The following is a 26387-nucleotide window of genomic DNA, read 5'->3' on the forward strand; positions in this document are numbered from 1 at the left end:
GGATTTCTATTACTGCTAATTTATGCAGGTTCACAGTATAAGAGAAAACCCCGTGGTGTTCTCATGTCAGACACACAAAATTGTAATATGTTAAGCATGCACCTGCAAACCAGATAAACTTAAGCACATCATCTACCCCTTACTGACTCTGTGTCTTCCACTTTTGATATGCTAAGTTTGCAGCCTAACCACAGTTATTTCTGATCTCTGTGAATTAGTCCTCTGTAATAAATTACTGTTGACTGAATAATTACTAAGACTGCATTAACATTAATGCTTAAGACAATACACTCCACATCCCTAATTTCCTCATGGGAGCAGGCATGCATTGTATTTTACTATGGTTCTTGCACAGCCTCAGGGCAGGGCAGGTGGAGGGCTGCTGCCTGGGAACCCCTGATCAGTTCCAACTGGCCCCCACCCTGCTCTTATCACTGGGGACAGCTTAGACTGCTCAGTAGCCCAGGCCTGGCATGAGGATGTCCTCTCCAAACAGGAGATATCTGAATCTTCCCATGACACAAGTTCTTCGCCCACATCCAAAGCAGCAGCAGATCGCTGCCTGGCCAGATAAATGCTGCCACATGCTTCTCCTGCCCAAGCATCGCTTCCACTCCGTGCTTCCTCCCCACACTCCGCCGTCACCCTCTGTGATCTCTGCTGGAGCGATGCTTCCCAGCCTGCCCTCGCACATCGCACACGCGCATCCTCGTCTGGGCACAGCCCGACCCGGGCACCCTGCTCACCGCTCCAGAGAGCCGCTCTGGAGCAGGGCAAGGACTGTGCTTGTTTTAGACACCACCGCCTTTCTGAGTGCTCCCTGAATCATTTCAGAAGACGACAGCGTTGTTCAGATTTCTGAAATGGCTCTGACAGCTATCCACGTATCGGACTGCGGGCAAAGCCAGAGTCACGTGTGGAGCAGGAATAGTAAATGGATAGGAGATGGGAATATAAAAAGCTCCTCTCTCGAGGCTAGACCTCCTACAGGCTCCTTGAGCAGACACTGCTGACCTTGTCTGTTGCCGAGAGTAAAAACTGCTGGGAAAAAGCACTGGGCTGCATTAGGGACGAGATTTCAGGGGCTGTGAGAACGTTCGATTCCTAAAACACTGCCCTTGTTTTCCTCTGTGCCAGCGTGTAGGAGGGCTCCCATTATCGACGTCGCTACCTTTCGTGGGATAAGCCGGGAAGAGAGACGCCGCCGGCCCGGCAGCTCCCAGCTGATGGCTCGCTGTTCCAGCTCCCTGCCCATTAACTGTGCTCGTGATGCCCGGCTGTGCTCCGCTCCCGCGGGGGTGGTACGATGCTGTGCCTCCATCTTGCAGCAGCAATACAGGAGATAGCCTGTTTTTTGAAGGGAGGGATTCGGGGCTCGGTGAAGGCTGGGGGCGGCGCAATCGTTGCCGCGTTACCACCAGGCGCTGATCTCACACCGGCAACTGCTGCCGAGACAGCCGCCCCGTCCCGCCGTGCCGGTATCCGCACCATCCTCTCCGCTCGGGCTGCGGCTGCCTAGGCAAATAAATGGAAAAAAACCGGACACGCCTCCTAAGGAAAGCTCCGGAGCCGGCGGCGGAGCAGAAGTGGTGCCCGGGGGAAAGCTCCGGGGATGCCGCGGGGAGGCGGGGTCGGGAGAGCCCGAGGCCGGCCGAGCTCCCCCCGGTCCCCTCCGGCCGGGCCCGCCGGGCCGGGACGCACCGCCTCGCGGGGGCCGGGCTGGGCCGGGCCGAGCCGGGCGGGGGCGGAGCCGTCCGCACCGCCTCCGCGGAGCGCGCGGCTCCGGGGAGACCTGCGGAGCTCCGCGCTCGTCATGCGCGACTACGATGAGGCCACCGCCTTCCTGGGCGAATGGGGCCGTTTCCAGCGCCTCGTCTTCTTTCTGCTCAGCGCCAGCATCATTCCAAATGGCTTCAACGGGATGTCAGTCGTGTTTCTGGCCGGCACGCCCGAGCACCGGTGCGTCGTGCCCCGCGGGGCCAACCTGAGCGACGAGTGGCGTAACGCCAGCATCCCGCTGGAGCGGCGGGGCGGGCAGGAGGTGCCGAGCCGCTGCCGCCGCTACCGCCTGGCCGCGCTCGCCAACTTCTCGGCGCTGGGGCTGCGACCCGGCTCCGACGTGGAGCTGGAGACGCTGGAGCAGGAGCCGTGCCTGGACGGCTGGGAGTACAGCCGCGATGTCTATCACTCCACCATCATCACCGAGGTGCGCGGCCGCGGTGCCACCCCTACCCCGGGCCGTGCTGTGATCGGCGCCTCTCATTCTGCCTGGGGGTGGGCGAACAGGGAGCAGGAACCATCCGGTGAAGTGCCTGTGGGAAGGGGTCCGGCTGGGCACGATGTTGTGAGGAGTGGGAGGGATGCGAGTTAAAGGTTAACGATGGAGCTGCGTGCCCTCGCCATTCCAGCTGTGTTTGCCAGCTGGTTTTACTCTGGGACAGGTTTGTGTGGAGGGGGAGGCAGAAAATTGAAGCCCGGTAGTTTCCTCCTGCCGCGCGTTGAGCATCCCAGTAAATTTTCTATGTGATGGAATAGTTCGTCCTCAGTGCAGCGTTGAATGGGGACATGGATACGTTCAGATAAACACACCCTCAGTCTGTCCGGGGCTAGAGCAGAATGGACCCTCTCTGGCCCCGCTCCCTGGAATGCCGGTAGCTTCCGTGGCGGTCAGCGCTGGGATTGGCGGGAGGCAGGTGCCGCGGTCACCCCTGCGGGAGCCTGACCTGGCCGCAGCCGGGCTGCCCGCTCGGTTTGTAAGGCTCTGTCTGCAGTGGCATCATCCGTGCAGAGCGTCTCGGGGGAACACCAGCTCTGCCGGGCAATGTAGGCACTTGTTTGTCTCTTCTGGCCGTGCCATGGTGTGGAGGCAGAGCCGTGCTGTTCCGTAACGCTGGCACGGAGTGTAGAGCTCCGTTCGAGACGGGAAATGATTCCTCTGAAGCTGCAGGAGTGCTGTTGCTGTTCTTCGTTGTGTGAGGGGTTTCAGGGAATAACAGGCTCGCCCTCATAGCAGGCAGTGGCAGCTGGCTGGCTCCGCGGTCCTTCAGCCCAGGGCCACCCTCCTCATGCACGGCTCACCCTCGGGAGCGTGAGAGGGAAGGGGTGGGTAACCCTCCTCACGAGTCCCTGTGACTCAGCAGCAACATCTGCCACTAAAAAAACATGGGAGGATGGCACAGCCAGGAAAGGTTCTGATGCTGCGGCGAGGAGTCTGTGCCCTGAACACACAGGAGGAGGGTCTGTGCCAGGGGTGTGCAGACATAGGCTCAGCCACATGCCAGGCAGGAGGTGTCAGCCTCCTGTCACTTTCTCAAAGAGACGTCACTGGCACGTGTGACACCATTTGTGCTGGCACTCGAACTCAGTCGCTGAAGATCCCTCACAATATCAGATCAAGGCAGGGGTTTATGGGAGGCTTGCCCTGCTCCTGGCCATGGGCAAACTGAAGCAGCAGCCTGGCTGCTGCCCACATAACCCAGAGGCTGGCACGGCTGCATGACAGGTGCCTGGTGGCCACCACTGGCACAGACAATGCCACTTCACTGCCAGAGGAAGGTCAGTTTATCCTGGTTTCTCTATGAACTTTTCAGAGTCAGTGCGTGCTTTGAGAGAGGCAGTAAATGAAGCAAAAGGAGGAGAAATGTGATACTTCTTAATGAACAGTAAATAATTTATATTGGAAGATGCCAGACAAGAGCATTCTGTGCAGTATTTGGATGGGACATAGCTGTGGGGTTTGCCACAGGGCCTGGGGTGTGCCAGACAGGCAATAGCACATTCAGAGATGGAAACCAAGTGCCAGGTTCCCATCTGTAAGCCAGACGGAAAAGAAGGATACTTGTTTTGTTTCAAAATTGTCATGGATATTTGGAAAAAATGCAGAATTTGGTTTCAAAAGAAGGAAAACAGGCACTGATTAAATGCTGGAAAGAGGCAGTTTAGACAAATTTGAGATGCTTATTTTTGTACCCAACATTTTTCTCTGTATTAGGAAAGACAAGCCAGGACAGGCCACCAGAAAGCTCAGTGAAGAAATAGCTTCAGAACTCAATTAAAGAACAGCACTTGATGGTACAGGATTACCATCAAGTAAGATGAAGCTGGAGACTTCATTTGATTCATTCAGTTGCATTTAATCCTGTTATTAAATGCTGCTTGAAGGCAAGTGGGAGATGCCAGCTCAGCACCTGTGTTACTTGGTCTGTGAGGACATGCTAAACCCTGGGACCAGAGAATCCCAGACTGAGTCATTTTGGTGATGTTAAAATGGAGATGATGGGGAAAAGTGCATGTGTCCACAGGTGATCTTTGGCCGGGCTGATGTAAGAAAGGGGCTGTAAGAGTAATGGTGAGCAAGTGGAAATGTGAGTCATTGTGGGGTCAAGAATGATTCCTTGGCTGAGATGAAGGGGCTGCAGAGTTTCCTTTTCCTATTGGCAGGGGCTCCTGGGGTCTGTTACATTGGTATTCTTTTCTGGAACTAATCTACTTTTCTTTTACTTCCAGATAATGATGTTCAGATCAAACATGAATTAGAGTCTCAAGGACAAGCACTGATTTTGCCCTTCAGAGTAGGCATTAGGATCCAGTTTGTTCTTCTGAGCCAGGCTGTCACCAGCACTGCTCCCTGGGGACGCACTGAGCTGCTCTCCACCACTGGGGCATGGCATGTACCCCAGGCACCCCTTTGGGGTCCCTAAAGAGGGCAGAGGGAGTGCCAGAGGCTCTGCTGGGGGTACTGGTCTGTCACCTGTGTCATTCTGTTCAGTCCCTGTCCCAGCCCTGGCCCTGATCTTAGTGAAGGCAGAAACCAGAAGCTTTTGGGACTGGCAGAGGCAAGAGACTGGATAGGAATTGCTGTGGTTTGAAGGCATCTGAAGGTCTTTTCTGTTGTGTTCTGTTCTGTTCTGTTTTTTTCCATCGATGGAGAGCAGCCCTGCCCAGCCCTGGAAGCCCACCCTGTGCTCAGGCATGGAGGTGCTTATGCTTGTCACTTGTGCACTAAGCAGAGCTGGTGTCATTGCTGGACCTGGTACCCAGGGAGTAGGATGGGGCCATCTGTGAATAATTAACACTTCTTGAGTTATTCATGGTCAGCTTTACTCTTGGAAACAAGTTCAGATTTTCCCTGGTTTGCAGCCCCACCCATTTACACAAGGCTCCTCTAGTGTTTTCTCCTCTGATGTGAACGGGCTGTACTCAGTGGGTTAATTAGTCATTTCTAATTAGCAGGGGGGGCACTTTGGGCAGTCAGGGCACCTTCTCCAGCAATTTCAGTTTTTCAGAAAGCTCGTCCATCTGTAGTGTTCCTACCAGCAGCACTTAACAGAATTGGCTCTTGCAGTAGCTGGGGACTTGTCAGAGAGGGCTGTATGGATTTGATAGGAATAAAGTGATTTAATAACAGTGTTCTTGAGCATCTCCTATTCCTAGCATTCAGACGCCTTGCCTGGAATCTTACATGAACTTTGCTCCCCAGTTTGCTTTGCTAGGGACATTACAGAATTACTTATTTTCTGGTTAATGTATAATTAGCCCAGTAGAGACATTTTGGAAGTTCTAGCTGTAGGCAGTTTTGCTGTGGCTGGTTTGTAGTTCCTGTAGCCATGGAGTGCTTGGTGCTGTCTGTGATGGATGCAGCTCTGAGAAAGGGGTCAAACAAGCAACATTTCACTTTTCCCTACACACTGAAGCACTGGTGAAACCTTACCATGTTGATATGTGGCTGATCACTGTGCATGAGCCTCAGTCAGAGTGAGTGCCTGTGGGGATGGGAAGCTGGAATTTGGGAGATGAGGTGTAGCTGTAGGGTAGGGTTTTATTGTTCAGATACCATGTGATATTGGAGCTAAAATAGGTGGATTGTTCACTCAGCAGCTTCAGGTATACTTAAAGTCAGATGGATTTGATGTGTTTGTGTGTTTTTTGATCAAATGCAGTGAGTTCCTGTAAACAGTAACACCTCTTTGGACAGCCAGCTGCTGTGTGCTTTTTATACATCCCCCCAAATGTGAAAGACTTGACCCTCTACAGTGAATTTTTGCTGGGTATGCAGTATGTCATGGGAAAAAATGGAGCAAACACCTGGGTAGGAGGCATTTGGCACCAAGGAGGTAATGCAATTTCATGGACAAGTTATTATTTAGCTGGGTTTATTTTACAGCCAAAGTGCTTTTGGTACCATGGAGACATTTTCAAAACATTGATCCTTAACCTCGAGCAACTCAAGTCTGAAGGTCCAGGAGCAGGTGCTGTGCTGATGCCCCAGAGCAAGGTGCTCAGTACCCAGATAATTGACAATAGTTTGTATGAGCTGCAGATTCTGCCATGCTGGCATTCAACAGCTTTCCCTGAGAGGGGCAAGGAAGGAGTAGCAGGATGAGGTGAAAGACTCTGCAGTGCACTTTGAATGCCAGGTTTTTTGTACCTGAACTTTGCTTTTTTTTAAGCACTGGACTTGATTTCTACTGACTTTCTTTACAGAAATCTGTTTTCTTTCACAGGTGAAGCAGATTCCTACATCTATTTTTCACAACTATCATCCTTGAATGTACCAGAGCCCCACTGACCCACATGCTAACCTCCACCTTCTCAAAACACAGTGCAGATAAGAGCAGGTGTGTGCCCAGGCCCACACTTCACCACCTCTCCCTTCCCAGCAGGGACAAGAAAATACCTTACAGAAAATTCTGCCACAGGGTTCTTTTTGTTCTTAATCAGATTTAAGTCTTGGAGGCACATTTTAGTCCACAAGTCTCCTTGTTCCTTGCATTGAAGACATGTGTGTTCCTCAGGAAGAGGCATGGGCTGTGTATTTAGCCATAACTTTTTTTTTTGTAGTGTAGCTGGTGTTACTTTGCAGGCTGGGCAAAAGGCAGAGGTACTTGACTTCCCTCTGCTGGCAGAGTCCTTCTGTTCTGTCTGAAAATAGGCATTAATTGCATCTCTTGCCTAAATTATAGTCCAAAGCAAACTGCATCAAACCACACCACCTTCCCCCTTGTTTTGGGTTTTGCCTGCCTGTTCTGCAGCAGCTGTGAAGCTCACCCACCAATCCACTGGTGGTTTGTTTTTGGCAGGGCTTGTGGTGCCATCAGACAGCACCTGGGTGTCTCTGCAACACAAGAATTGCTCTTTGTTGCCTGCAGTTGAGTGAGGAACCTGAGCAGCTGAGCAGCTCTGATGGCAGGTTTCTGCTCCATCACCAAACCTTTGCCTGTGCTTTTGACCCATCAATTCTCTGAGCAAAGGGTGGCTGCTGGTGCAGGCAAAGGCCCTGCTCTCTGATAGCATGGCTAATTATTAAAATTATGCCACACTTTAATCTGTGATCTAACCAGCTTACCATTGTGGTAGAATTATCTGATCTGAGAGTGACATGTTTGAAGCCTCTCCCTAAGTACTCCTGGCAGGCATGCCTTAACCAGGAGATTAGTCACTGGGAAGGGAGCAAGCCTTGGCAGGGACATGCTCAGCTGTAACTTCAGAGGACAGAGGCTCATGATGCCATTTTTATTTTTTTTAGACCTTGTCTGAGGCTATGAGTAGTTTTAGGTGGAAGTTTCCACACTGGCTCCTGTCCTAAGTCTGCAGCCACAGCCAGCTGCAGTCATGAGGCTGTGAGTGATGGCTGGCAAGTCAGTGGTGCAGACGGTGGGGTGGAACAGAATTTGGTAACACTTCAATGCAAGAAAAGAGATTTCATTCTGTGTGTCTTCATACACATGCTTTGTCAGCCCCTGAAGTTATAGAGATGCAGCAGGTTTTGTGTTGGTAGAGGTAAACTGGGAGCTCTCCTTAGCTGGGATGGTTCTTTACCCTTCTCCATTGCTCTGTTTCACTGTTGGAAGCATCTTGGACCATGGAGAGCCAGCTCCAGGGGTCTGGTGGGTACATGATGGGAGGATTGTACTGGAAACAGGTCCAGGACAGCCCCTGAGCTGCACACATGGGCTCCCATCAGGTTTGGCATTGCTGGCCAGAGACAATGGGGCTGTGTCAGACAGCTGCTGGTGCTTTGGCCTCATGCAGTTTCCTGGGGAGGCAATCCCTTTCCCTTCTTTTTCCTGTGCTTTAAGCAGGGTGTTCCAACAGTGACCTCGGCCAAGAGCTGGTGATGGATGGAAGTGTGGGAAACAGAATTCCATTGCATGGAAATGTGTGTGTCTCCAAGCAGCAGCCCCTGTGCTGGACAAGGCTCAGCACAGCACTGGGGCTGTGTCTGAGCACAGGACTTTCTCTTGCAGTGGAACCTGGTGTGTGAGGACGACTGGAAAGCCCCACTGACCGCCTCCCTCTTCTTTGTGGGGGTCCTCATCGGCTCCTTCATCTCGGGGCAGCTCTCAGACAGGTAATGCCATGGGCAGGGCACACCTGGGGCATTTGTTTTGAGAGACAAAAGGAGTGAAATATCCAGTGCTCTGAGTTCTGATCTAAATTAGGTAACTGGCCTGGCTTCTTCAAAAATCCCATCCAGATCTACCCCAGGTGAAGGATTTCTCTCTCTTGGGCACTTTAGAGCCCAGGGACTGATCTCTACAAGGAGCCCATGTGGCTGCTTTGCAGATTGATGCAGTGGGTTTCCCTTCCCAACCCACTTCCCATTTGTTTCTTTATCCAGTCTTCTCAGTAGTTTAAGAGATGCTGGGTTTTGTTGCACATTAACTGATAATCCCTGCTAGAGCTGCGAGATAGGAATTTGCCCTTTGGATGCAATCTCTGCATAGGAGAGATGGTTTGGTGAAAACAGAGTAAGGGCATATGAGAGGAAGGAAAAAAGATAACCTGAAAATGATAGCAATTGTCATAGCATCTCACTAAGTAGATATAAAAAAAATCATTACAGGCATTTGATAATTGTCTCAACAGTGTTGAGGTTTTGGCCTTACAAGTGTTGAATGCAGAATATACATTCCCTGTGCAAATCTCTGCTCCATTCAGCCCTCAGCCCTGTGTCCATAGCCATATGGTGGGATCTCTGCTCCTGCTCTGACTGTTCTCTGGGACTGAGGATGTCATAAGGTAGCAGTGTTCCTCTGGATGCTTAGTGGAGGGGTTTCAAAACTCACTAGCAGTCTTAATCCTAAAGCCTCCAGCATTAAATTCCATGTGATCTGAATTTAATCTCCTGACTCCTGCCCCAGTGCAGAAGTCAGTTGGTGTTACTGTTTGAAAGGGAGATGAGATAATCACTAAATCCCAGTGGTGCCATTTCCCAGTGGGAGCATTTGAGGAAGTGTGTGTGCCCTGATGGCAGCACAGCCACTCAGAGCCCAGCTCATGCCTTCCCACATGAGCTTCCTTGGATTGTTTGGGGCTTTTGTCAGTAAAGGGTTGTGATCTGAGCCTGTCCGTAAGCAATTTCCCCTGCCTGCCACAGAAGCCTTTCCAAGTGAAGGGTTGCTGCAGGCAGCAGGTGATGCAGCCTGTGCAGCATCTGTGCCCACAGGTAGGAAAACCTGAGCTTGTCTGGCTTCTCCAGGACCACGTGCCACATAATCCTAATGCAGAGAAACAGGTGAGACAAAGGGGACAGTATGTCTGGCAACTCAGACCAGAACCAGTTGACAAAGCTGTTTAGCATACTCAAAGCATAATGGTGTTGCAAAGTATAGGTGCCAGTAGCTTAAAATCCATCATTTCCTAACTTTCAGGTGTGTGGCTTGCAGTCTGCATGTGTCTCCCTATTGTACTGTTACCTGGTCTCCTTAATCTCTGTCTAGTGGCTTTTTGAAGTTTCTGCTCATAGCTTTTCTTCTCTGTTTCTTCTCATGTTCCTCATGGGTCTTGGAAATTTTAATATTTTTAGTGCATATGAAAATAATAAAATTCTTTAAGATGAGCAGAACTTCAGGTTGTGCTAAGATGCATGACTTGAGATTGGATATTTGTTCTCCCTTGTGCCCTCTTATATAGCCCCCACCATAAATACATGCGGTTTCAGTAATAATCTTTTTCTTTACCAAAGGTTTGGCAGGAAGAATATCCTTTTTTTGACAATGGCTGTACAGACTGGCTTCAGCTTCCTGCAGATCTTTTCCACCAGCTGGGAGATGTTCACAGTGCTCTTTCTCATTGTGGGGATGGGACAGATCTCTAACTACGTGGTGGCCTTCATTTTGGGTATGAATATATTTGCATTAGATTAAATGTTTGCTTAATGTACTGTTACTATTTTTCCCTCTGAACCTGGATCATTAAATTAGACACTGGTAAATCTGCACTGGTAAAATTCCTACTTTAGGCCAGTATGATTTTTTTTTTTTTCCTGTGATTCTTCAAGCCTATACTTTCTGTAGGTTTAGAGAAAAAGAAGAGAGCAGGAGGAGTCTAAATAAACATCCATTTCATTCCTTTTTGGAGAAGACATTCAAGGCAGTGTTCAGGGTTTAGCAGCAGCAGCAGGTCTGAGATCAGAAGGCATTTGGGTTCATCCCTGCCTCCCTCTGCACCCTTTGCAGAGAGGTCAGTGCATACCTGAGTGCAAAGCCTTGGAGCAAACCAGCAATTTCCAGGCACAATGAGTGTCAGGGGAACCAGAGCAGAGGAGCTGGCTGGGTGCCAAAGCCCCATTGGCTATAAATGCTCTCAGTGTTGAGATCAGTGATAAAGTCCTAAGTTTTAGAAGATAAGGTTTGCTTTCTTTACTATGAGGAGTGTAGGAATAAAGACCCAGCAGCTGCACGGCTACAGTTTCTTCCTGGGGACCCCATGGGGAAGGGGAACCCACAGAGGCTCCCACTGGATGCAGGGGTTTCGGGAAAGGCAACTGCATGGGCAAATTATGGGGATGAGAGATGCAGGTCTCTGGGGGGAAACGGGAATTTGCTGTCTTTAAAGTCTGTATAAATATATATTTATGGCTGGTTTTAAACCTCTGGTGTCAACATTACAATCTGTAGATTGTAATGTGAGCTAGATTAAAATTGTACATTACTGGTTAATGCTGGTCTTTCCTACCCCATGAGGTTTAACAGGGAAAAAACAATTCAGAAGAGCATAATATGAATTCACTGCTATGAAGAGGATACAGCATAGTGTCCCCAAGCAGCCACGAGTCACTGTTGCCTGTGGCACGGGGAGGATTAAGGTCAGGCTGTCAGCAGACAGATCCTTTGTTGCCATCACCATTGTAACTGTTCCTGCCATTGCTGTCACAATTGCCACTGCTCCCACTGTCCTGGTAGTTTAATCCTTGTGTGGAGCTGATGGAGCAGGAGCAAATGCATGCCATTGGAAGGCTGGAGGGTACAGCACTGGGTAAAGCTGAAAATCCTTGTGGAAACACATGGGTGTTGTGTAGCACAGAGGTGCAGGTTCTGATCAGGCAGGAATTTAGCTGCCAGCTCCACTGGGAATGTGGGGCACAGCTGGATGTGGGTTGGGATGCTGTCTCAGTGCTCAGCAGAAGCAAAGCTGGAAGGGAGGGCCAGGAACATCCCAGTGGGTAAATGGTTCTTCTGTTGAGAGAGGGGACTGGGTTTCCCCCAGTGCCATTAGGCTTGTTTAATTGGTTAGGCGTCATTTGCTGGCCCTTGCCCCATTGGGCTTTATCTTCTGCCATCCCCCCTCTGTAGAGCTGCCACAGCAGTGATGGCTCCCAGGGAGCAGAGGGGCAGATCCAGCTGTGGCTCCCAGGGAGCAGAGGGGCAGATTCAGCTGTGGCTCCCAGGGAGCAGAGGGGCAGATTCAGCTGTGGCTCCCAGGGAGCAGAGGGGCAGATCCAGCTGTGGCTCCCAGGGAGCAGAGGGGCAGATCCAGCTGTGGCTCCCAGGGAGCAGAGGGGCAGATTCCTGGGGCACTTGGCAGCAGTGCTGGCCACTCCCCAGCAGCCTTGAGGCTGGTTCTAAGGGCAGGGTTAATCTAAACTAACTTAAGATCTTAGCTTCCTCGTTTAAGTGAGCCATCAGCTGCCTGTCATGGGTAAGGAGGGAGGTACTTACAGAGGGTGGTCCTTCCCACCCTACATTCCACAGCCAGGTGTCCCCATAAGCACTGTGACTTCTGCCTGTGGCAAGGCAAACCCAGGAGCTTCCAGGAAGCTGCACATGATAGAGGTACTGAATAGGAGAATATACCCATAAAAAGAAAAGTAACTCCTATAGAAAGCCCATCCTGGTTACAGGATGTGCTGGAGATGCTCCCCTTGTTTCATCCAAGAGCAGGCAGGGCTGAGCTGTGCTTGGCAGGGTAGCAGTGACACCAGCACCTACAAAGGCCCCGTTGACCCTGGCTGTGCTGCAGCCCTGGGACCCTCCATTCCTGAGTGCAGTGGGTTTTTTTCCCAAGTTCAGCACAGGTTTCTCTTGTCACTCAAACTCTCAACATCCAAACCTCTCTTGCCTCCCCATGTGTAGCTCAGACCCCGTTTCAGCATCCTTAGCCACCCAGGCACATGCTGCCCTTTGCACTGTTGCCCACCTTCATGGAAATAGTTCCCCCTGAGCTGTTGGTGAACTTCTGCAGTCAATGTTAGGGTTTTATTTCAGCCATGCTGTGAAATTTCTCTCATAGCTTTAGTCTCAGTTGTTCTCTATGCTCAAAACTGTTGTGTTCAGGTTCTGGGACTGCAAAATGCTGCAGAGGTTTGTGAAGGCTTGATGGTATTGTCCAAGAACTGTTACTCCATGACTAGGAGAATGAGGGAAGATGAAATGCAGGAGAGACATCATCTGGTACTGTCTTTGGAGACACAAATTATAATGTAACATTTAACAGGCTTAAAACAGGCTTAAATGTTTCAAGTATCAGACCTCTCCCAAGAAAGTCCCTCCAAACAAGAGCAAGTCAAGAGGAAGATGGTAACATTTATCCCCACACACTCATTTTAGCCCAGCAAATTCTTATTTTCATGTTTTTTTACTGTGACTTTATTCAGTTACTCCAGGTTTCTGAAATGACAATTCATTTAACTATCAAATAGGAGGGTTTTCCAGTCTTGGGTATTTTTTTCCATTTTCTCTGCAGTAATAAATGTTGGAGTTCTTGCCATGATACACAACCAAGTACACTCTGCACACTTTGTGACCCTCAGTTTGCTCAGTGTCATGTGTGTTTCAATTGAGTCCAGATCAAACTGTGGCAGTTATGGCCCTTGCAGTGCTCCTGATGTGAAGGAGAGCTCTGCAGACCAGGGGCTGAGAGCTCAAGGAGAAGTGAGGTGGACCTGAGGGCTTTACTGGATTCTGCTAAGGAGTGGCTGGGTGTTTTATTATAAAAGAATTTAGATGCTGTGGAAGGCTTAGAACTGTCTGAGTTTTCATGACTCAATATTGGGTTGCTGCATGGTGCAATGGCTGTAGGATGCTTTCCCTGACTGCTGCCTGGCTACTGGAACAGTCACATTACTAGAGGATGGCATCTTCTCTGGTTCTGTCTTTCAGCCCCTGATGTGCCCATCCAACATTCCAACCTTCCTTCTGTTCCCAAAAATAGGTGGGAAATTTGTTTCCACCTTACCTGACTAAATTCACATCCTTCCATCCCAGGCCAGTCTGCTGTGCTCAGACCTTTGCTCTTTCAGAAGTGCCCAGCAGTGAATTAATCATCAATCTGGATGGGTTAAGTGGGGGAGCAGGATGAGTGTGTGGGGAAGGCTCCGGGAAGTCTGCCAGCCATCCCCCATGCCTGTCCTTATCTGTGTCTGCCAATGCATTAATCAAAGCAAACAGAAGTAGCTTCTTTATCTGAAGGTTCCCAATACTCCCAGCAGCTTTTCTGTACAGGTGTGTCTGTGCTGTGCTGCTCTTTTCAAAGATTGTTTCTAAGATTGTTTAGCTTTTTTTTTTTTTTTTTTTTGTAAATGCAATAAAGTATTTAGTCAAGCTTGAAAACAAAGAGTTAAAATGCTAATCCAACCTCCCTTGTTTTAAACAGGCACAGAAATTCTTGGCAAATCAGTTCGTATTCTATTCTCTACATTAGGAGTTTGCATATTTTTTGCAATTGGCTACATGTTGCTGCCACTGTTTGCTTACTTCATCAGAGACTGGCGGATGCTGCTGCTGGCACTCACTGTCCCGGGGCTGTTCTGCGTCCCGCTCTGGTGGTGAGTCCATGCCGGGGCCACGCTTCCACCTCCCCTCCCGCCTGATGCTCTTTGTGCTGGGTCGTGGCAGATGGTTTGGGAGGAGGGGCACTCTTCTACTCACCAAATGAGAGGCTCTGCCTTGAGGGTCGTTTTATGTTTGGGGTTTCTTGCCAATTTTAAGTCGAGTAACTACCTAGAGAGCGTCACTGGTGCTGTGTACTTGAAGCCCTGCTCTTTCTAGCTGGACAGAAGCACTGAAGAAGGGCAGATAGCCCTCTCTGGTTGCTGCCTTGGGCATCTGCTGTTTTCTAAAGGGACAGGTGTTTGAAAATAGGAAAGGAAAAGCAAGGTATCACTCACACAAGTTAAGAATAATTCACAACAGGAAGAGTTCTTTCATATTATTCCGGGAACTCCTTTCTTTTTGCTATCTTGAAAAAGTAAGTGAGCAATTAGGATCTTTATAAGAGTTGAGTGATTTAGACACACTCTTCTATAGTCTAAAACACCTCCTGCATGTCCCAGTCTTGTTAGAAGTATCTGCTGATGGTTTGTTGGTTAGTTGGGGTTTTTTTTTAACCTAAGTCTTCAAACCAAACCTTTAAAATGGTTTTCAGCTCCACCTCTGCTGTCATTGGATTTTAAAGACAGTCTGATTCTGTTTAAGGGTCAGTTTCCTTATTTCACTTGAAGCATTTCAAATTTCTTCATCACAGCAGCATTTCCCTCTGCACCACCAAGCAGCTGTTCTCTGGGGAGGCTGGTTCTGGGTGGGAGCCTCTCAGATGTCTGCTATAAAAAAGGCACTGTGAGGCACAGGAAAATTGTCCCCAAGGCATGGCTTCAGAGTCCTGCTTTGAAATCCATGGGCTGGGAATTCCCAGGCCTTTTAAAAGCTTACACTTAAAAGTGCCAACAACTTCCTCTGATGGCACTTTGGGGCCTGTGTGAGGGTAGATGGGGATCAAGGTGCCCTGGCAAAGCTCTGCCAAGGCAGGTTGGTGTTAGCTGGCATTTTGGCATGTGAACCCACTGCTTCCACGGGCCATGTGACTTGTACATCCCTCTTGTTCTTTCACTCATTTCCCTTCCAAATTCTCCAGAAGGTTCCCTGCATTATCTCTGCAGTCTTAAAGTCCTCAGCTTTCCCAGTAAGAAAAGCAGTGGAGGCAGCTCATCTTACAGAAAGTCCCATTAATGATTAATGATCAGATATAAATCATTTGATGTTTGTAATTATTGAACTAGCTTTGAGTCAGTCTTTTGGGATCATCAGAAAATGAGTGCCTGACCTGCTTTTTTCCTAGGAGAGGAAAAAGTGCTGCTGGCTAAAGGGAACAAGATAGCATCTCTTAATACCAAAGGATTTAGTTAAGGAAAGTTAAAGTTTTCTCTCCTGTGCTTGGTGTTAATTCATTCAACATGTGCCTGTAATTGATCAGAAAATGTCATCAACTCTGCAAGGGGACACTGCCCCTGCCCTCTGCCTGGGAGAATCTGCCTCAGAGCTGTGGTAACATGGTGAGGTTTGTATATAAAATTCCTATGACACAGAACCTTTAAATACATGCTGTGCATATTTAAAGCATTTCCGCATTGTGTGCAGTTTCCTAAAAATATTTTTGATTCACACTGGCTAAGCTACCCCCATCCTTTCTGTCTATCTGGTGACATCTGGTGGACATAAATTATTCCTTAAAAAACAACCACTGAGGACAAAGCATCTACTTTAGCATGACAATAGGTTCCATGTATTTGAATTACATTGCCCACATGCTTCTGTGCTGGCTGTCTCCTGCTGCAAGCAATCTGTGAGATCCGAGTGTAACTCCTAGGACAATAAATATGTTATTTATAACTTGTTACTTTTGGGCAAACATTGAATCATTTATTCTGAAACTTATTATAGGATCATTCCTGAGTCTCCTCGGTGGCTGATCTCCCAGGGAAGATATAAGGAGGCAGAAGCTATTATCCAAAAGGCTGCAAAAATGAATGGCATTCCAGCCCCAGCTGTGCTTTTTGACACTGCAGAGGTATGTTCTATACATCCTGGTACTTCACCTCACTGGCACTTCCCTGTTTGGCTGGTTGACTTGTTGGGTAGTGCCATCAGAGCTGGTTTGCACCAGCAGCTCTCGGGCTGGCAGTGACTGTTGGCCTGTGGTAAGTGCTGGGTTAGTAAAGTGATCAAAGAGATCAAAGTGAGAACCCAGAGGAAGGTTTTATTTGTTTGCTTCTCACAGTAAAATTTTCTTCCTCAGCAGTGGTTTATTGTGGTTTTCAAAGCAAGAATGACCCAGATTGCTTCATCCTTTGGGCACTGCAAAGACCCAAGGAGAATGTGTTTGTGCCCATTTCAGTTTGGTGCATTATTAGCAGTTTGCAGTTTAGCAAGAGCCCTTTGCAAGGGTCTGTGTGGGGGACCCTGAATCAGCACCCACACAAGCTGGGTCTGTGTGGAGCCTGAGGGACTCCTCAGGTTGCCCAAACCAGCCAAAGCACCTGAGTGCTACAAGGGGACTTGAGAACCGTGATGTGAGAGAAGACAGGGAAGAACATCAAGCTCTTCTTCAAAACTGTGGTTTTTCTGTATTTCATATCTTCTGGTATTGTATTTCATATCTGTTGGTTTAAGAAGAAAGTCTGGTGAAACCTGGCAGCCCAGCAAGCCAGGAAGCAGCACAGCCACAGCGAAATGGTTGGTTCCTGTGCTCATCTCCCCCTCTACTGGCTCTGCCCTCACTGGGGCTCCTCACAGAGGCACATTTTTCCTGTGCAAAGACTCCTCCAGCCCTGCCTCAACAATGGCCGTGTGTCTGTAGGTCGAATCTTCCTCTGCTGCCTTATACTGCTACCCTCCTTTTGTGGCAGGGAGAGCAGAAAGCAAAGCACCGTGCGCTCCTCTGCAGTGTCTGCAGGACAAAGATGCTGCGAGTTACCCCTCCCCTGGGCAGGATCTGTCACTCGACTGTCACATTTAGATTTTGGCTGAAGATTTCTTTCCCAAGTGGAAGTTTTAGTGTGAATTGAAGTGTATGTTCCAATTATGGGAAGCTCATTCTACACCAGGCATGGAAAAGCACTTCCTTACTTCACAGCAGGCCTTAGATGTCTTTCAAACTGGAGATGACTTTTTTGGATTGCAGCATTTTATCATTCCTGCATATTTTCTTAAAACAAGGAGGCAGACACCTGCTTCATGGAAATTTTGTGTGCCAAAGTGTCTGTCCAAAAAAGCCCGAGGAAGATGTCTGCATGCTAAGTCTCATGTTGGAAGTATTTTTCAAACATTAATAGAAAGATACTCCTCGGAAACCATCATCTATTCCTAGGAAAGGCATCTCCTGGATAGTGCTGTAGGGAGAAGCAGGGTGGTTTGTTCTTTGGGCCTGGGGGAAGCCTGGCCTCAAGTTCTGGCTTTGCCCTAGCAAGGGCAAAGTGTGCAGGCAGAAAGGCACCCTAATTGTCACTCAGAAGATTCCTGCTTCCAGCCTCAAACTAGACCCTCTATCTCCAGTCTGAGGTGGTGGATGCTCCTATGATGTGCCCTGGCCACCTCACCAGCCTTTCTCATCTGTTCCTCTCCCTGTCAGGGTGCTGACAGGCAGCAAAACTGGCTGATTTCCTACATTCATTTCCCATCACTTATGAAGGTTTGAGAGAGTTGAATGGACAGTGCAGAGAATGGACAGAACAATGCCTCTGGTACTGAGGTTACTTCTGGAAGTACTGTGTGAGATCCTTAAGGAAACGTTAACTCATCTGCCTGGTCAGCTGATTCTCCTTTCTAATTAATCTTCGTGGTGCAGTGGAAATTCCCATGAGTACAGCTGGGTGCAAAGACAAGCTCCACCTAAGGACTGTGCTCCCTGGTGCAGAAGTGGCCCTTGGGCTGACCACTTATCCCCTGATAGTCATAACTCCGTATCTGCCTGGACTGTGGGTAGCAGAGGTTGTTATGCTCTTAGGTGTGTGGGAATTTTTTTGGTTTTGTTTTCCTTTTTCCTTCAGATGCAGGATTCGAAGCCCCAGCAGCAGCAGAAGGCTATCCTTCTGGACCTATTTCGAACCCGAAACATTGCAACTATTACTATTATGTCATTACTTTTGTGGTAAGGAAATGTGTATTCCTAAAGTACCCAGGCAATAGAACAGTTCCTGATTTGAGGGCACATGCCACAGGTTTAGATAATAAGTCTGAGCCTCGGAGCTGAGCTCCAGTGCTCCTTGGCTGGTACATGGCCCTCACTGTCCTCACAACCACACTGCATTATTACACAAGAATATGGAGACAGTAGTCTTGACTCAGATGTAAAATAGTTAGAAAACTATATGTAACAACTTCTGTATTTTTAAGTATGTTGCTTTTTTTTTTTTAATGCTCCCCATCTCTGTAATCTCTATTTCAAGATAAATGTTCTTCTTGAAGCAAAGGCAGCAACTCAGTAACATAAAAAGAGCCAGACCCGTGGCCAGCATTTTTGTTCTGTTCTGTACTGTGCCCATCTCAGTGAGATCCTGGTCCCTGCCTGGGCAGCCATGAGAAATGAGGATCCAATAATGCTGTATAGACAAACCAGAACTCTTTTCTGTCCATATTCACTCCAGCAGAAAGGAACTGGCTAGCACATTTGGTAAGGCACTGCTGAGATCTGAAACATGAACATCCAGCTCTCTGTGAAGATTAAATAAGATATGATGGAACTGCTGAGGGTGGGAGATCCTAACACTAGCTTCAAGTAGGAATGTATTTGACTTGGGAAGCTTGCAAGACTTTCATTGTGTCTTTGAGTCCATTGCAGTGAAAAGCCTTTGTAAACACCTTTCACAAAGCTTTTTACTTGGTGCAGTGTATGCAGGAAGGACAGAGAAATCTGAGGTGTCTTCAAGCTGCTATGGATATGATCACTGAATGGGATGACAGAATTAGAAAGAGGGGGTTGCCACTGAGACTTTTTTAAGCCACAATGCCTGTGGCGGTGCTTCGCAGTATCCTATTTTTTAACGACATCTGAGGCAACACTGGAGGCGTCCAGAGACTGCTGTTTCTGGAATAACTTGGTTTTATTGCTTTCCTCAGGTTTTCCACATCAGTTGGTTACTTTGGCCTGTCCCTCAGCACTCCAGACTGGCATGGAGATGCCTATCTCAACTGTTTCCTCTCAGCTGTTATTGAAGCTCCAGCGTATGTGATCGCCTGGCTTCTCCTCCGCTCCTTCCCACGGCGCTACTCTTTATCTGGCACCTTGTTTTTAGGGGGAAGTGTTGTCCTCTTCATTCAGCTGGTTCCTGCAGGTACAAAATTAAACATTTGTATATAAAACATTCAGAATATGTTATGGTACTGTACACTAGTACTGCAAAATTACTGGAAACCAGGATCAAATTTAGAATTGGAGGTCAAGTTTATGCTGATCCCTTGCAGCCTTAGGTTTTTTTCTTTTGCATTTGTATATGCTGAGTCACACTCGACTCTCATTTATTGTGTCAAATTACTGAGCTTTATATAGTTCAGGGGGAACCAAGTTCTAAAATGAAAGCCAGAAGTGTACTGTGATTTATCTGGTTGTGCTTCCAGGCTATAAAAACCTGCATCCGGATTTCCCTGTGTGTAAATCTCCACAGGATTTTGTGAAAAAGGGGAAGGTTCAAGCTTGTAGTTTATTCCTGTGTAATCCAGAGTTTTGTTCCATTTCAAAAATGCTGGTTTTGGTTGAAGACAACAAAAATCTGAAAAATACAAAATAACCTGAGCATCTACATTAAGCTTAGTCAGGAGTTTGGAGTCATCTAGGGGTGGGATTAACACTTTGTATAATTAGAAAACCCTCAAGCACCCTTTTAGAAAAACACAGCAACACAGTCTTTTGGATGTAGAAGTAATACAGGTAATAAGCACAGGGTGTTGTTTATTTACCTTGATTTTATTTTTTCTCCTCCAGAACTTAATGTCCTCTCTGTTGGACTGGTGATGCTTGGGAAGTTTGGCATCACAGCTGCATTTTCAATGCTTTATGTCTACGACGTGGAGCTGTACCCAACACTGGTGCGGAACATGGCAGTGGGAGCGACTTCCACGGCCTCCAGGCTGGGCAGCATCATTGCTCCTTACTTTGTTTACCTGGGTGAGATCTCCTTCTTCTGCCTTGCACCACACAACTGCCACAACAGAGAAGCTGTCTGGGCTTCTGCTGTGCAGGCTCAGCTTTAAGTCCCTTCACTTGTTGGCTTTTCAGTTCCTTCTCTCAGCTTGGGTGTGAGTTCACATGGTAGAAATTGAGGGGAGCTCCCTGGGCTTCACAGAAGGATCAGGCACTTCATTCCTTTAGGAACCATTCATGTATCCCTGAAGTGGGTTAGAGCTGGTCTAACACAATGATGATGTTTATAAACTGTGCAAGCAGAGTGGCTGAAATGATAACCACATCTCGGGGTGCCAGTTAGTTACTCAGTGGCCTTGCAAGTAAGGAAATGTAGCAGTAGGAAACTCATTGCATGGTACTGTCCCTGTGCATCCTGAGATGGGTATGTCGGCAGGTGGGAATCCAAACATTCCCGGATTTGTGCTCTCTAAAGTAATACATGGAAAACATATAGGTTAAGTAGCATGAAAGTGTATTTACTTGAAGTTGTTTTTTTTTAATTTTTTTTTTAGTTTCCAAGCCAGTCATCTCAGCATTCATTCATTTTGCTTTTTCTCATTGCTCAATATTTCTGTAAGCAGAATTATTAATTTCCTCATAGGCTTTTTTTGACACTCAATGCCATCACATTCTGAGTGCTGCACATATATTACCTGACAAATATTTTTTGTTTGGTTTGGTTTTTTGTTTAATACATAAAATACATGTTCCTCATGTTGCAGACAGTAAGAGTGTTAGGGGACTAAGGGTGAGAGTATCTGTGAATACTGAGTGTTCAGTTTGGGTGCTCAATCTCCTGTTTCTTTCATTTACACATGACTTGTTTCCTTCTGCCATCACTGGACCCATGTCAAGCTCTCTCTGCCCCTAATGAGTGTTGCTTCCTGCTGTGATCTCTGATACAACATGAGCTTCACTTTGCTGGCTCTGACAAAACATTGCTGGTGTACTGCTGAGGGCTTCCTGCTGATTCTCCATGCCAGGAAAGTGGAGAGGAGATTACTATCTGTAACTAATCATTGTTCACTCACCTCTTTTATCCAGTGTAACTGGAACACTCTGTACCAAAAATGATGAAAATACCTTGTCTTAGTTTCATACTTGTACAGTGCAAATGTGAAGTAAAAGGGTCAGCGGGACTGTGACTCTCCTTAAGGTCTTCAGTCTCCATTGCAGCACTAAGAGAGAAATGTAGACAAAATAACATTTTTGCTGATTGCTTTTTGTAGGATTTTTCCTCCCGGGTATCCATAGGCTCAGTCTTCAAAAAAATCTTGTTCCAGACATCAAAATAGTTTCTTAAACTTTAAGAGGTTTGAGGAGAAACTTGTCAGCTGCTGCTATTTGCTACAGCTAAATTAGGACCTTGCAGTTCATCCAGCTCAAAAACACAGAGGAGATCAGATCACAAACTTCAGCTCTGTGAGACATACCCAGAGGTCCTCTCTTTAATCTGAGTTTATTCCATACATTTTAAAGTATATTGCTCTTTCCCAGCTATAAAATAAAGCTGTCAAGTCCAGTTTGGTAATTTCTCTATCTCCAGTACTTTAACTCCAAGATAATCCCTTTTCTGAAAGACCTTTTCATTGCTGTGCTGTTGTGACTTGAGGATCTTGCATCCTGCCTAAACAGTCGTGTGCCAGCTTGAGGCTGCTGGCAGAGGCTGCTGCCTTCAAGTCCAAAATAATTCTCTGAGTAGACTAAGGTCAGAGCCTCATGTGTGTCTTGGGAAGCCTGATGTTCTCTCCCTTTGCAGCAAGGAAGGCTTTAAAGCAGTTCCCCATTAATGAGCTGTTAGTCTGGAACTGACCTGTTCAGCTGACTTGGTCTCTTCCCTTCTTTTGCATCAGCCCAGCAGGGTACATGATCTCAGGCAGTGATTAGTGCTTCACTGCTTACAAGCAATTTTATTCCCTCATATTGTATTATTTAACAGAGGATTTGGTTCTTGATGACAGTGTGGTACTGAAGGCTCCAGCAAAGCTATTGCCCTGCAAAGATGTTGATTATCCCAGTTGAAAATAAATAAAAAAAACAGTTGAAAATATAAAAATATAAAAACCCAAACAAACAAAAAACCCTAAAGAAAAAAATTACCCAAACTTTTGGCTGCAACACAAATGTGGGGATTGAAATTATGGTGGGTGTGGCCATCCAAGAGCACATGTTGAAGCTTTAAAATTGAAAAGTCCCTTTGCTGGCAGGTAATACATGTAATTGAGCTTTGGATTCACCTTTGATATTGATGAATCTCTCAGCTAATTATTCCAATTAATTCTGCATTACAGCAATGTCTGAAATATTAACTTTACATATGAGTTTGTCAGTTGTGGAATGTTCTGTGTTTTGCCAGGTGCCTATGACAGATTCCTACCCTATATCCTGATGGGGAGCCTGACTGTGCTGATTGGGATCCTCACCCTGTTTCTTCCAGAGAGCTTTGGCAATCCACTGCCTGAGAGCTTTGAGCAGATGCTGAAGGTGAAATGGTAAGGCAGCTTTCATTCATCCCACGCTGCACAGGAGTTTAGAACACAGTCCCTTTTCACAATCAGAAAACATGTTTCTTCAGGTCCACTGCAAAACTTCAAAGCTCTCAAAGTGCCCTTCAGATTGTTTTCTTTGGGTTTGTTAATTTGACAGACAATGACACCATACAATTTCTCCAGAATGTCTAAACCTGAGAGCTGATGTGTGCTGGCAAAGCAAGGCTGACCTTCACAGCACCTTGAGGCTCTTGCTTCAGATGTCCAGGCATTTTCCATCCTATTATATCATTTACTCTCCTTAACTCTTTATTTAAACTAGTCATTTAAACTACTTATTTAGTAGGATTATATGCATTATGAGACCCTTCATTCTTCCAGTGTGTAAGTTCTTTAGGTACTATTCTAAATTAAACACAGGATTTCAACATTCTAGCCTCTTCTTGGGCAGCCAGAGACAGGCCAAGATAGCTTTTCCTCTGGTTTATATGACTTAGCTGTAAGCAATGACAGTTCTCATGTCCCACCATCATTGCTCTTTAGGGTACACCGAGCAAACATTTCTGCTCAAATCCATGCACATCCACTACAGTGTGAGAAAAACTCTAAGACCAGCAGAGGGAAACTGAATTAACCAAAGAGCAGCTGCATAGCCACCATTCAGCTCAGTGAGAACTGGTATTGGAACAAAATTGGGCCCTGTAAGCAACAATAGCTTGAAAAAGGTAGAATTCCCTTTATCTAATTCTTGGTCAGCATAAGGAGCTGTCATTATGCTCTCAGAAAAAGAAAAATTGCTAGGCCTTTCCTTGAAAAAGGGCATATTGCTCTTTATTACAGTTACTTCTTAGATGTCTCACATGTGGCTTTTCAGCTTTGCAGTTGACAAACTGTAGCTAGAAATCCTAGAAACAAACCAGATTCCCCTCGGAGGTTTCTTGGATGAACACCCTGAAGTAACTGAATTATAGTTGCTGAAGGATGTTACCTCCAAATGTTGTTTGCTGCAGTGCTGCTGCCATCCAGCAAGGCACACTGTACAGAACATTATATTTCATCTCATGTTTATATTAGCAGTGTAACATGGTTATTGTAGGGGTGCTTGTAGGAGAGGGAAGTGTCTGATGATACCCTGGAAAATGTTCTCAGTCTTTTACTTGCTTTCAGTTTCAGAAATGAGCAACAAACCACTGGCACTAGGAGTTCCAAGGAGAGTCCTAAAAGTCGGGTAACACCTTTGTGAAGAAAGACACACCTCTCAGAGGGGCTGAAAGAAGAACAAAATCATCTCAAAATGCATTTGCTGCCAGAGGAAAATGAACAAAACCCAACAGCTACTGCACCATAGTTGTTATCCCCTGTGCTGTTGTCCCCAAATTACATGGTATACTGACCAGATGCTGTCTGCTCCTGCAGGACCCTTATTCTGTCATTCAGTGTCCTGGTCCCTGCAGTTTGTCAGCAGACACAGCCCCTGTTGAAAAATGGGGGCCTGTCTGTGCTGAACACAAGTCAAGGAGTAAGCTGGAAGTGAGCCTTAGAAATAACACGGCAGTGACCCTAGGCAGTCAGGTACTCAATAAAAGCTGCTGAAAGGGGAAAAAAATAATAACAAACCTAATGCTGGTGTTTATTCTCACTTTGTGTGTTGACTGGAGGAAGGGGAGCTGGGTATCTGCCATTCAAAAACTGAAAGAAAGATCCTGGCCTCCTTTGAAATCTGTGACCAAAGCCCATAGACTAAGTGGAGTCAAAATTCATTTGTAGCAGAGCAGACACAGACTTCCCTGTAAGGACATGGGTTTTAAACATACCATCAGAGTGGCTTTAGATGTCACTTGCTTTTCCCAGGACCTGGGATCCCCCTGTTCCTGTAAAAGCTGCTGCTCTTTCATAAAGCCTGAGCCCACCCTAAACCCTCAGCTTTGTGAATCTTCAGTGTCTTTGGGGAAGGGGGAAAATCTTGAGCACTGAGAAAGGACTATAATTTGCTGACTTTCTGGTGGGTCACACCCACTTTCAACAGAAAAGTGAGCTGTAGCGAGTCCATGATCCTGTCCCAACGTGCCATGCATTATAGCTTTCAGCTTTTTTGTGGTATATGGGCATAAGCAGTTTTTTAGCTCTCTTGGGCTGTTGTTTTTTCTTTTTCCCAAAGTATTTAATTTCTTCTTTGAATATATACAATTTTGTTCTGCACCTTCAAAGAACACTCACTGCAGTTTCAAAAGCTTTCACAAAACCTTTGTAGAATTAAAAAACTTAAAGGTGATTTGATGCTAACAAAAATCTGATTTTCTGTACTGGATATGTTCATCTGCAGCTATTAGAAATTCAAAAGGACTAATTTGGGACCACAGGGGGTTTTATTAAAAAAAAAAAAAAAAACCCACAACCCAAACAACAACAAAACCAGGATTTTTCAAATCCTACAGATTATGTATGATTGGGGTTTTTTTTTAAGTTCAGCAAAACTAGATTGGATGAAGATAAAGGTAGAGCTCAGAGTTGTGCTACTACTGTTTTATGAACACTACATTGTTTGAAGAGTGTGATTCCTCTTAGTTTTGTATTTATTGGCTGTATGTGCACTTCTTGGTCACCTAAAGTCTGTCAGACCTGGTAGACTGATTTTTATTGTCTATAAATAACAATTAGCCCTGATTCACCTTCTGTAAGGGCTAACAAAAGCATAGTGTCTCATCTCTAATGCATGAGTTCAGGGTAGGCTGTCTTGTGCTGGCTCCTGGCACAAGAATGAGGCTCTCCCTGAAGTTCAAGCACAAATATTAAGCTTTATGAACAAATGCAAGGAACTTGTGCAAGTAACTCAAGCTGCTTTTGGGAGTTGAAATACTATTTTTAATTTCCTGCAGTGATGCTTTTGCCATAAATGTAATATGGCATAAGAGAACCTGTGACTCCTGATCTTCTCATCCCTTCTCAATCAATTTCTCTAATAACAGCAGTATTTAATCTTGCTTTTACTTTTACAGAGTTAATCTAAAGATGTACTGTTTAGATGTAACTGAATTTCTCAAGAAAGCCTTTTTATCAGCATAGGATAGGTTTGAGGACTTGAGCTAAATATAGGTGGTCATATTTTTATGAAGATTGTTATTTTGAGACTAATTTTATGTGATTGAAGGCTTGGGTATTTCTAAAAGGTAAATATTTTTGTACTCTTGAACCTTTCAGTATCTTAAAACAAGTTTTTCCTTTTTTAAATAAAAAAAAGTATAGTGTTTTTTAAAATATCATGTTTTAACCAGTCTCATTTTTCTTACTTGAACATTGATCTTGAGCTAGCATCACACTTCAGTATTTTTTGCAGCGGATTTAATAATCTTTCAGGGGCGTGGAATGTCTTTCTTAAAATTATGTGATGTTGTTATAAGGCCTTATGGAGTCTGAGCATAGTGGAAATGAGGGAATCCCAGCTGGATTGTTCTCACTGACACAGGTGTCATCACCCTGTGCCCCGTCTGTAACCTCTGTCACCTTTACTGGGGTCTCTCTGTGCAGCCTTGGATCCTCTGCTGACTTGCTGGATCTGCTAATAATTGTATGAAGCTGTAGTAATTGTCAGTCATTGCCCTCTGTCTTCATTGCAATAAAAATGTGCACTGACATTGTTTCAACATGCTTCATGTGTGGATTCTATTTGAAGAGCAAGTCTCTGAACTTAAACACTTGGTGCCAAGAATTTTAAATAAGTAAATA

General features: G+C 46.4%; 1 protein-coding gene across 1 annotated transcript; it reads left to right on the forward strand.

Moving 5' to 3' along the window:
- Positions 1 to 1763: 1763 nt before the first annotated feature.
- Positions 1764 to 26305, forward strand: SLC22A4 (solute carrier family 22 member 4). The gene is made up of 10 exons (XM_059860221.1): positions 1764 to 2206; positions 8247 to 8350; positions 9968 to 10122; positions 13876 to 14047; positions 15939 to 16065; positions 18044 to 18144; positions 19113 to 19327; positions 19975 to 20157; positions 22532 to 22667; positions 23832 to 26305. Exons 1-10 carry the CDS (start codon positions 1814 to 1816, stop codon positions 23905 to 23907), a joined length of 1662 nt encoding a protein of 553 aa, XP_059716204.1. The 5' UTR covers positions 1764 to 1813; the 3' UTR covers positions 23908 to 26305.
- Positions 26306 to 26387: the final 82 nt, after the last annotated feature.

This window comes from Haemorhous mexicanus, chromosome 15, assembly GCF_027477595.1.
Source record: "Haemorhous mexicanus isolate bHaeMex1 chromosome 15, bHaeMex1.pri, whole genome shotgun sequence".
In the NCBI taxonomy this organism is placed as follows: domain Eukaryota; kingdom Metazoa; phylum Chordata; class Aves; order Passeriformes; family Fringillidae; genus Haemorhous; species Haemorhous mexicanus.

Bases quoted from the DNA above. Each gene is read 5' to 3' on its own strand.
- SLC22A4 (XM_059860221.1), top strand. From the start codon at position 1,814: ATGCGCGACTACGATGAGGCCACCGCCTTCCTGGGCGAATGGGGCCGT. The intron at 16,066-18,043 runs GTATGTTCTATA...TTTTTCCTTCAG, and splicing joins TGCTTTTTGACACTGCAGAG to ATGCAGGATTCGAAGCCCCA. The intron at 18,145-19,112 runs GTAAGGAAATGT...TGCTTTCCTCAG, and splicing joins ATTATGTCATTACTTTTGTG to GTTTTCCACATCAGTTGGTT.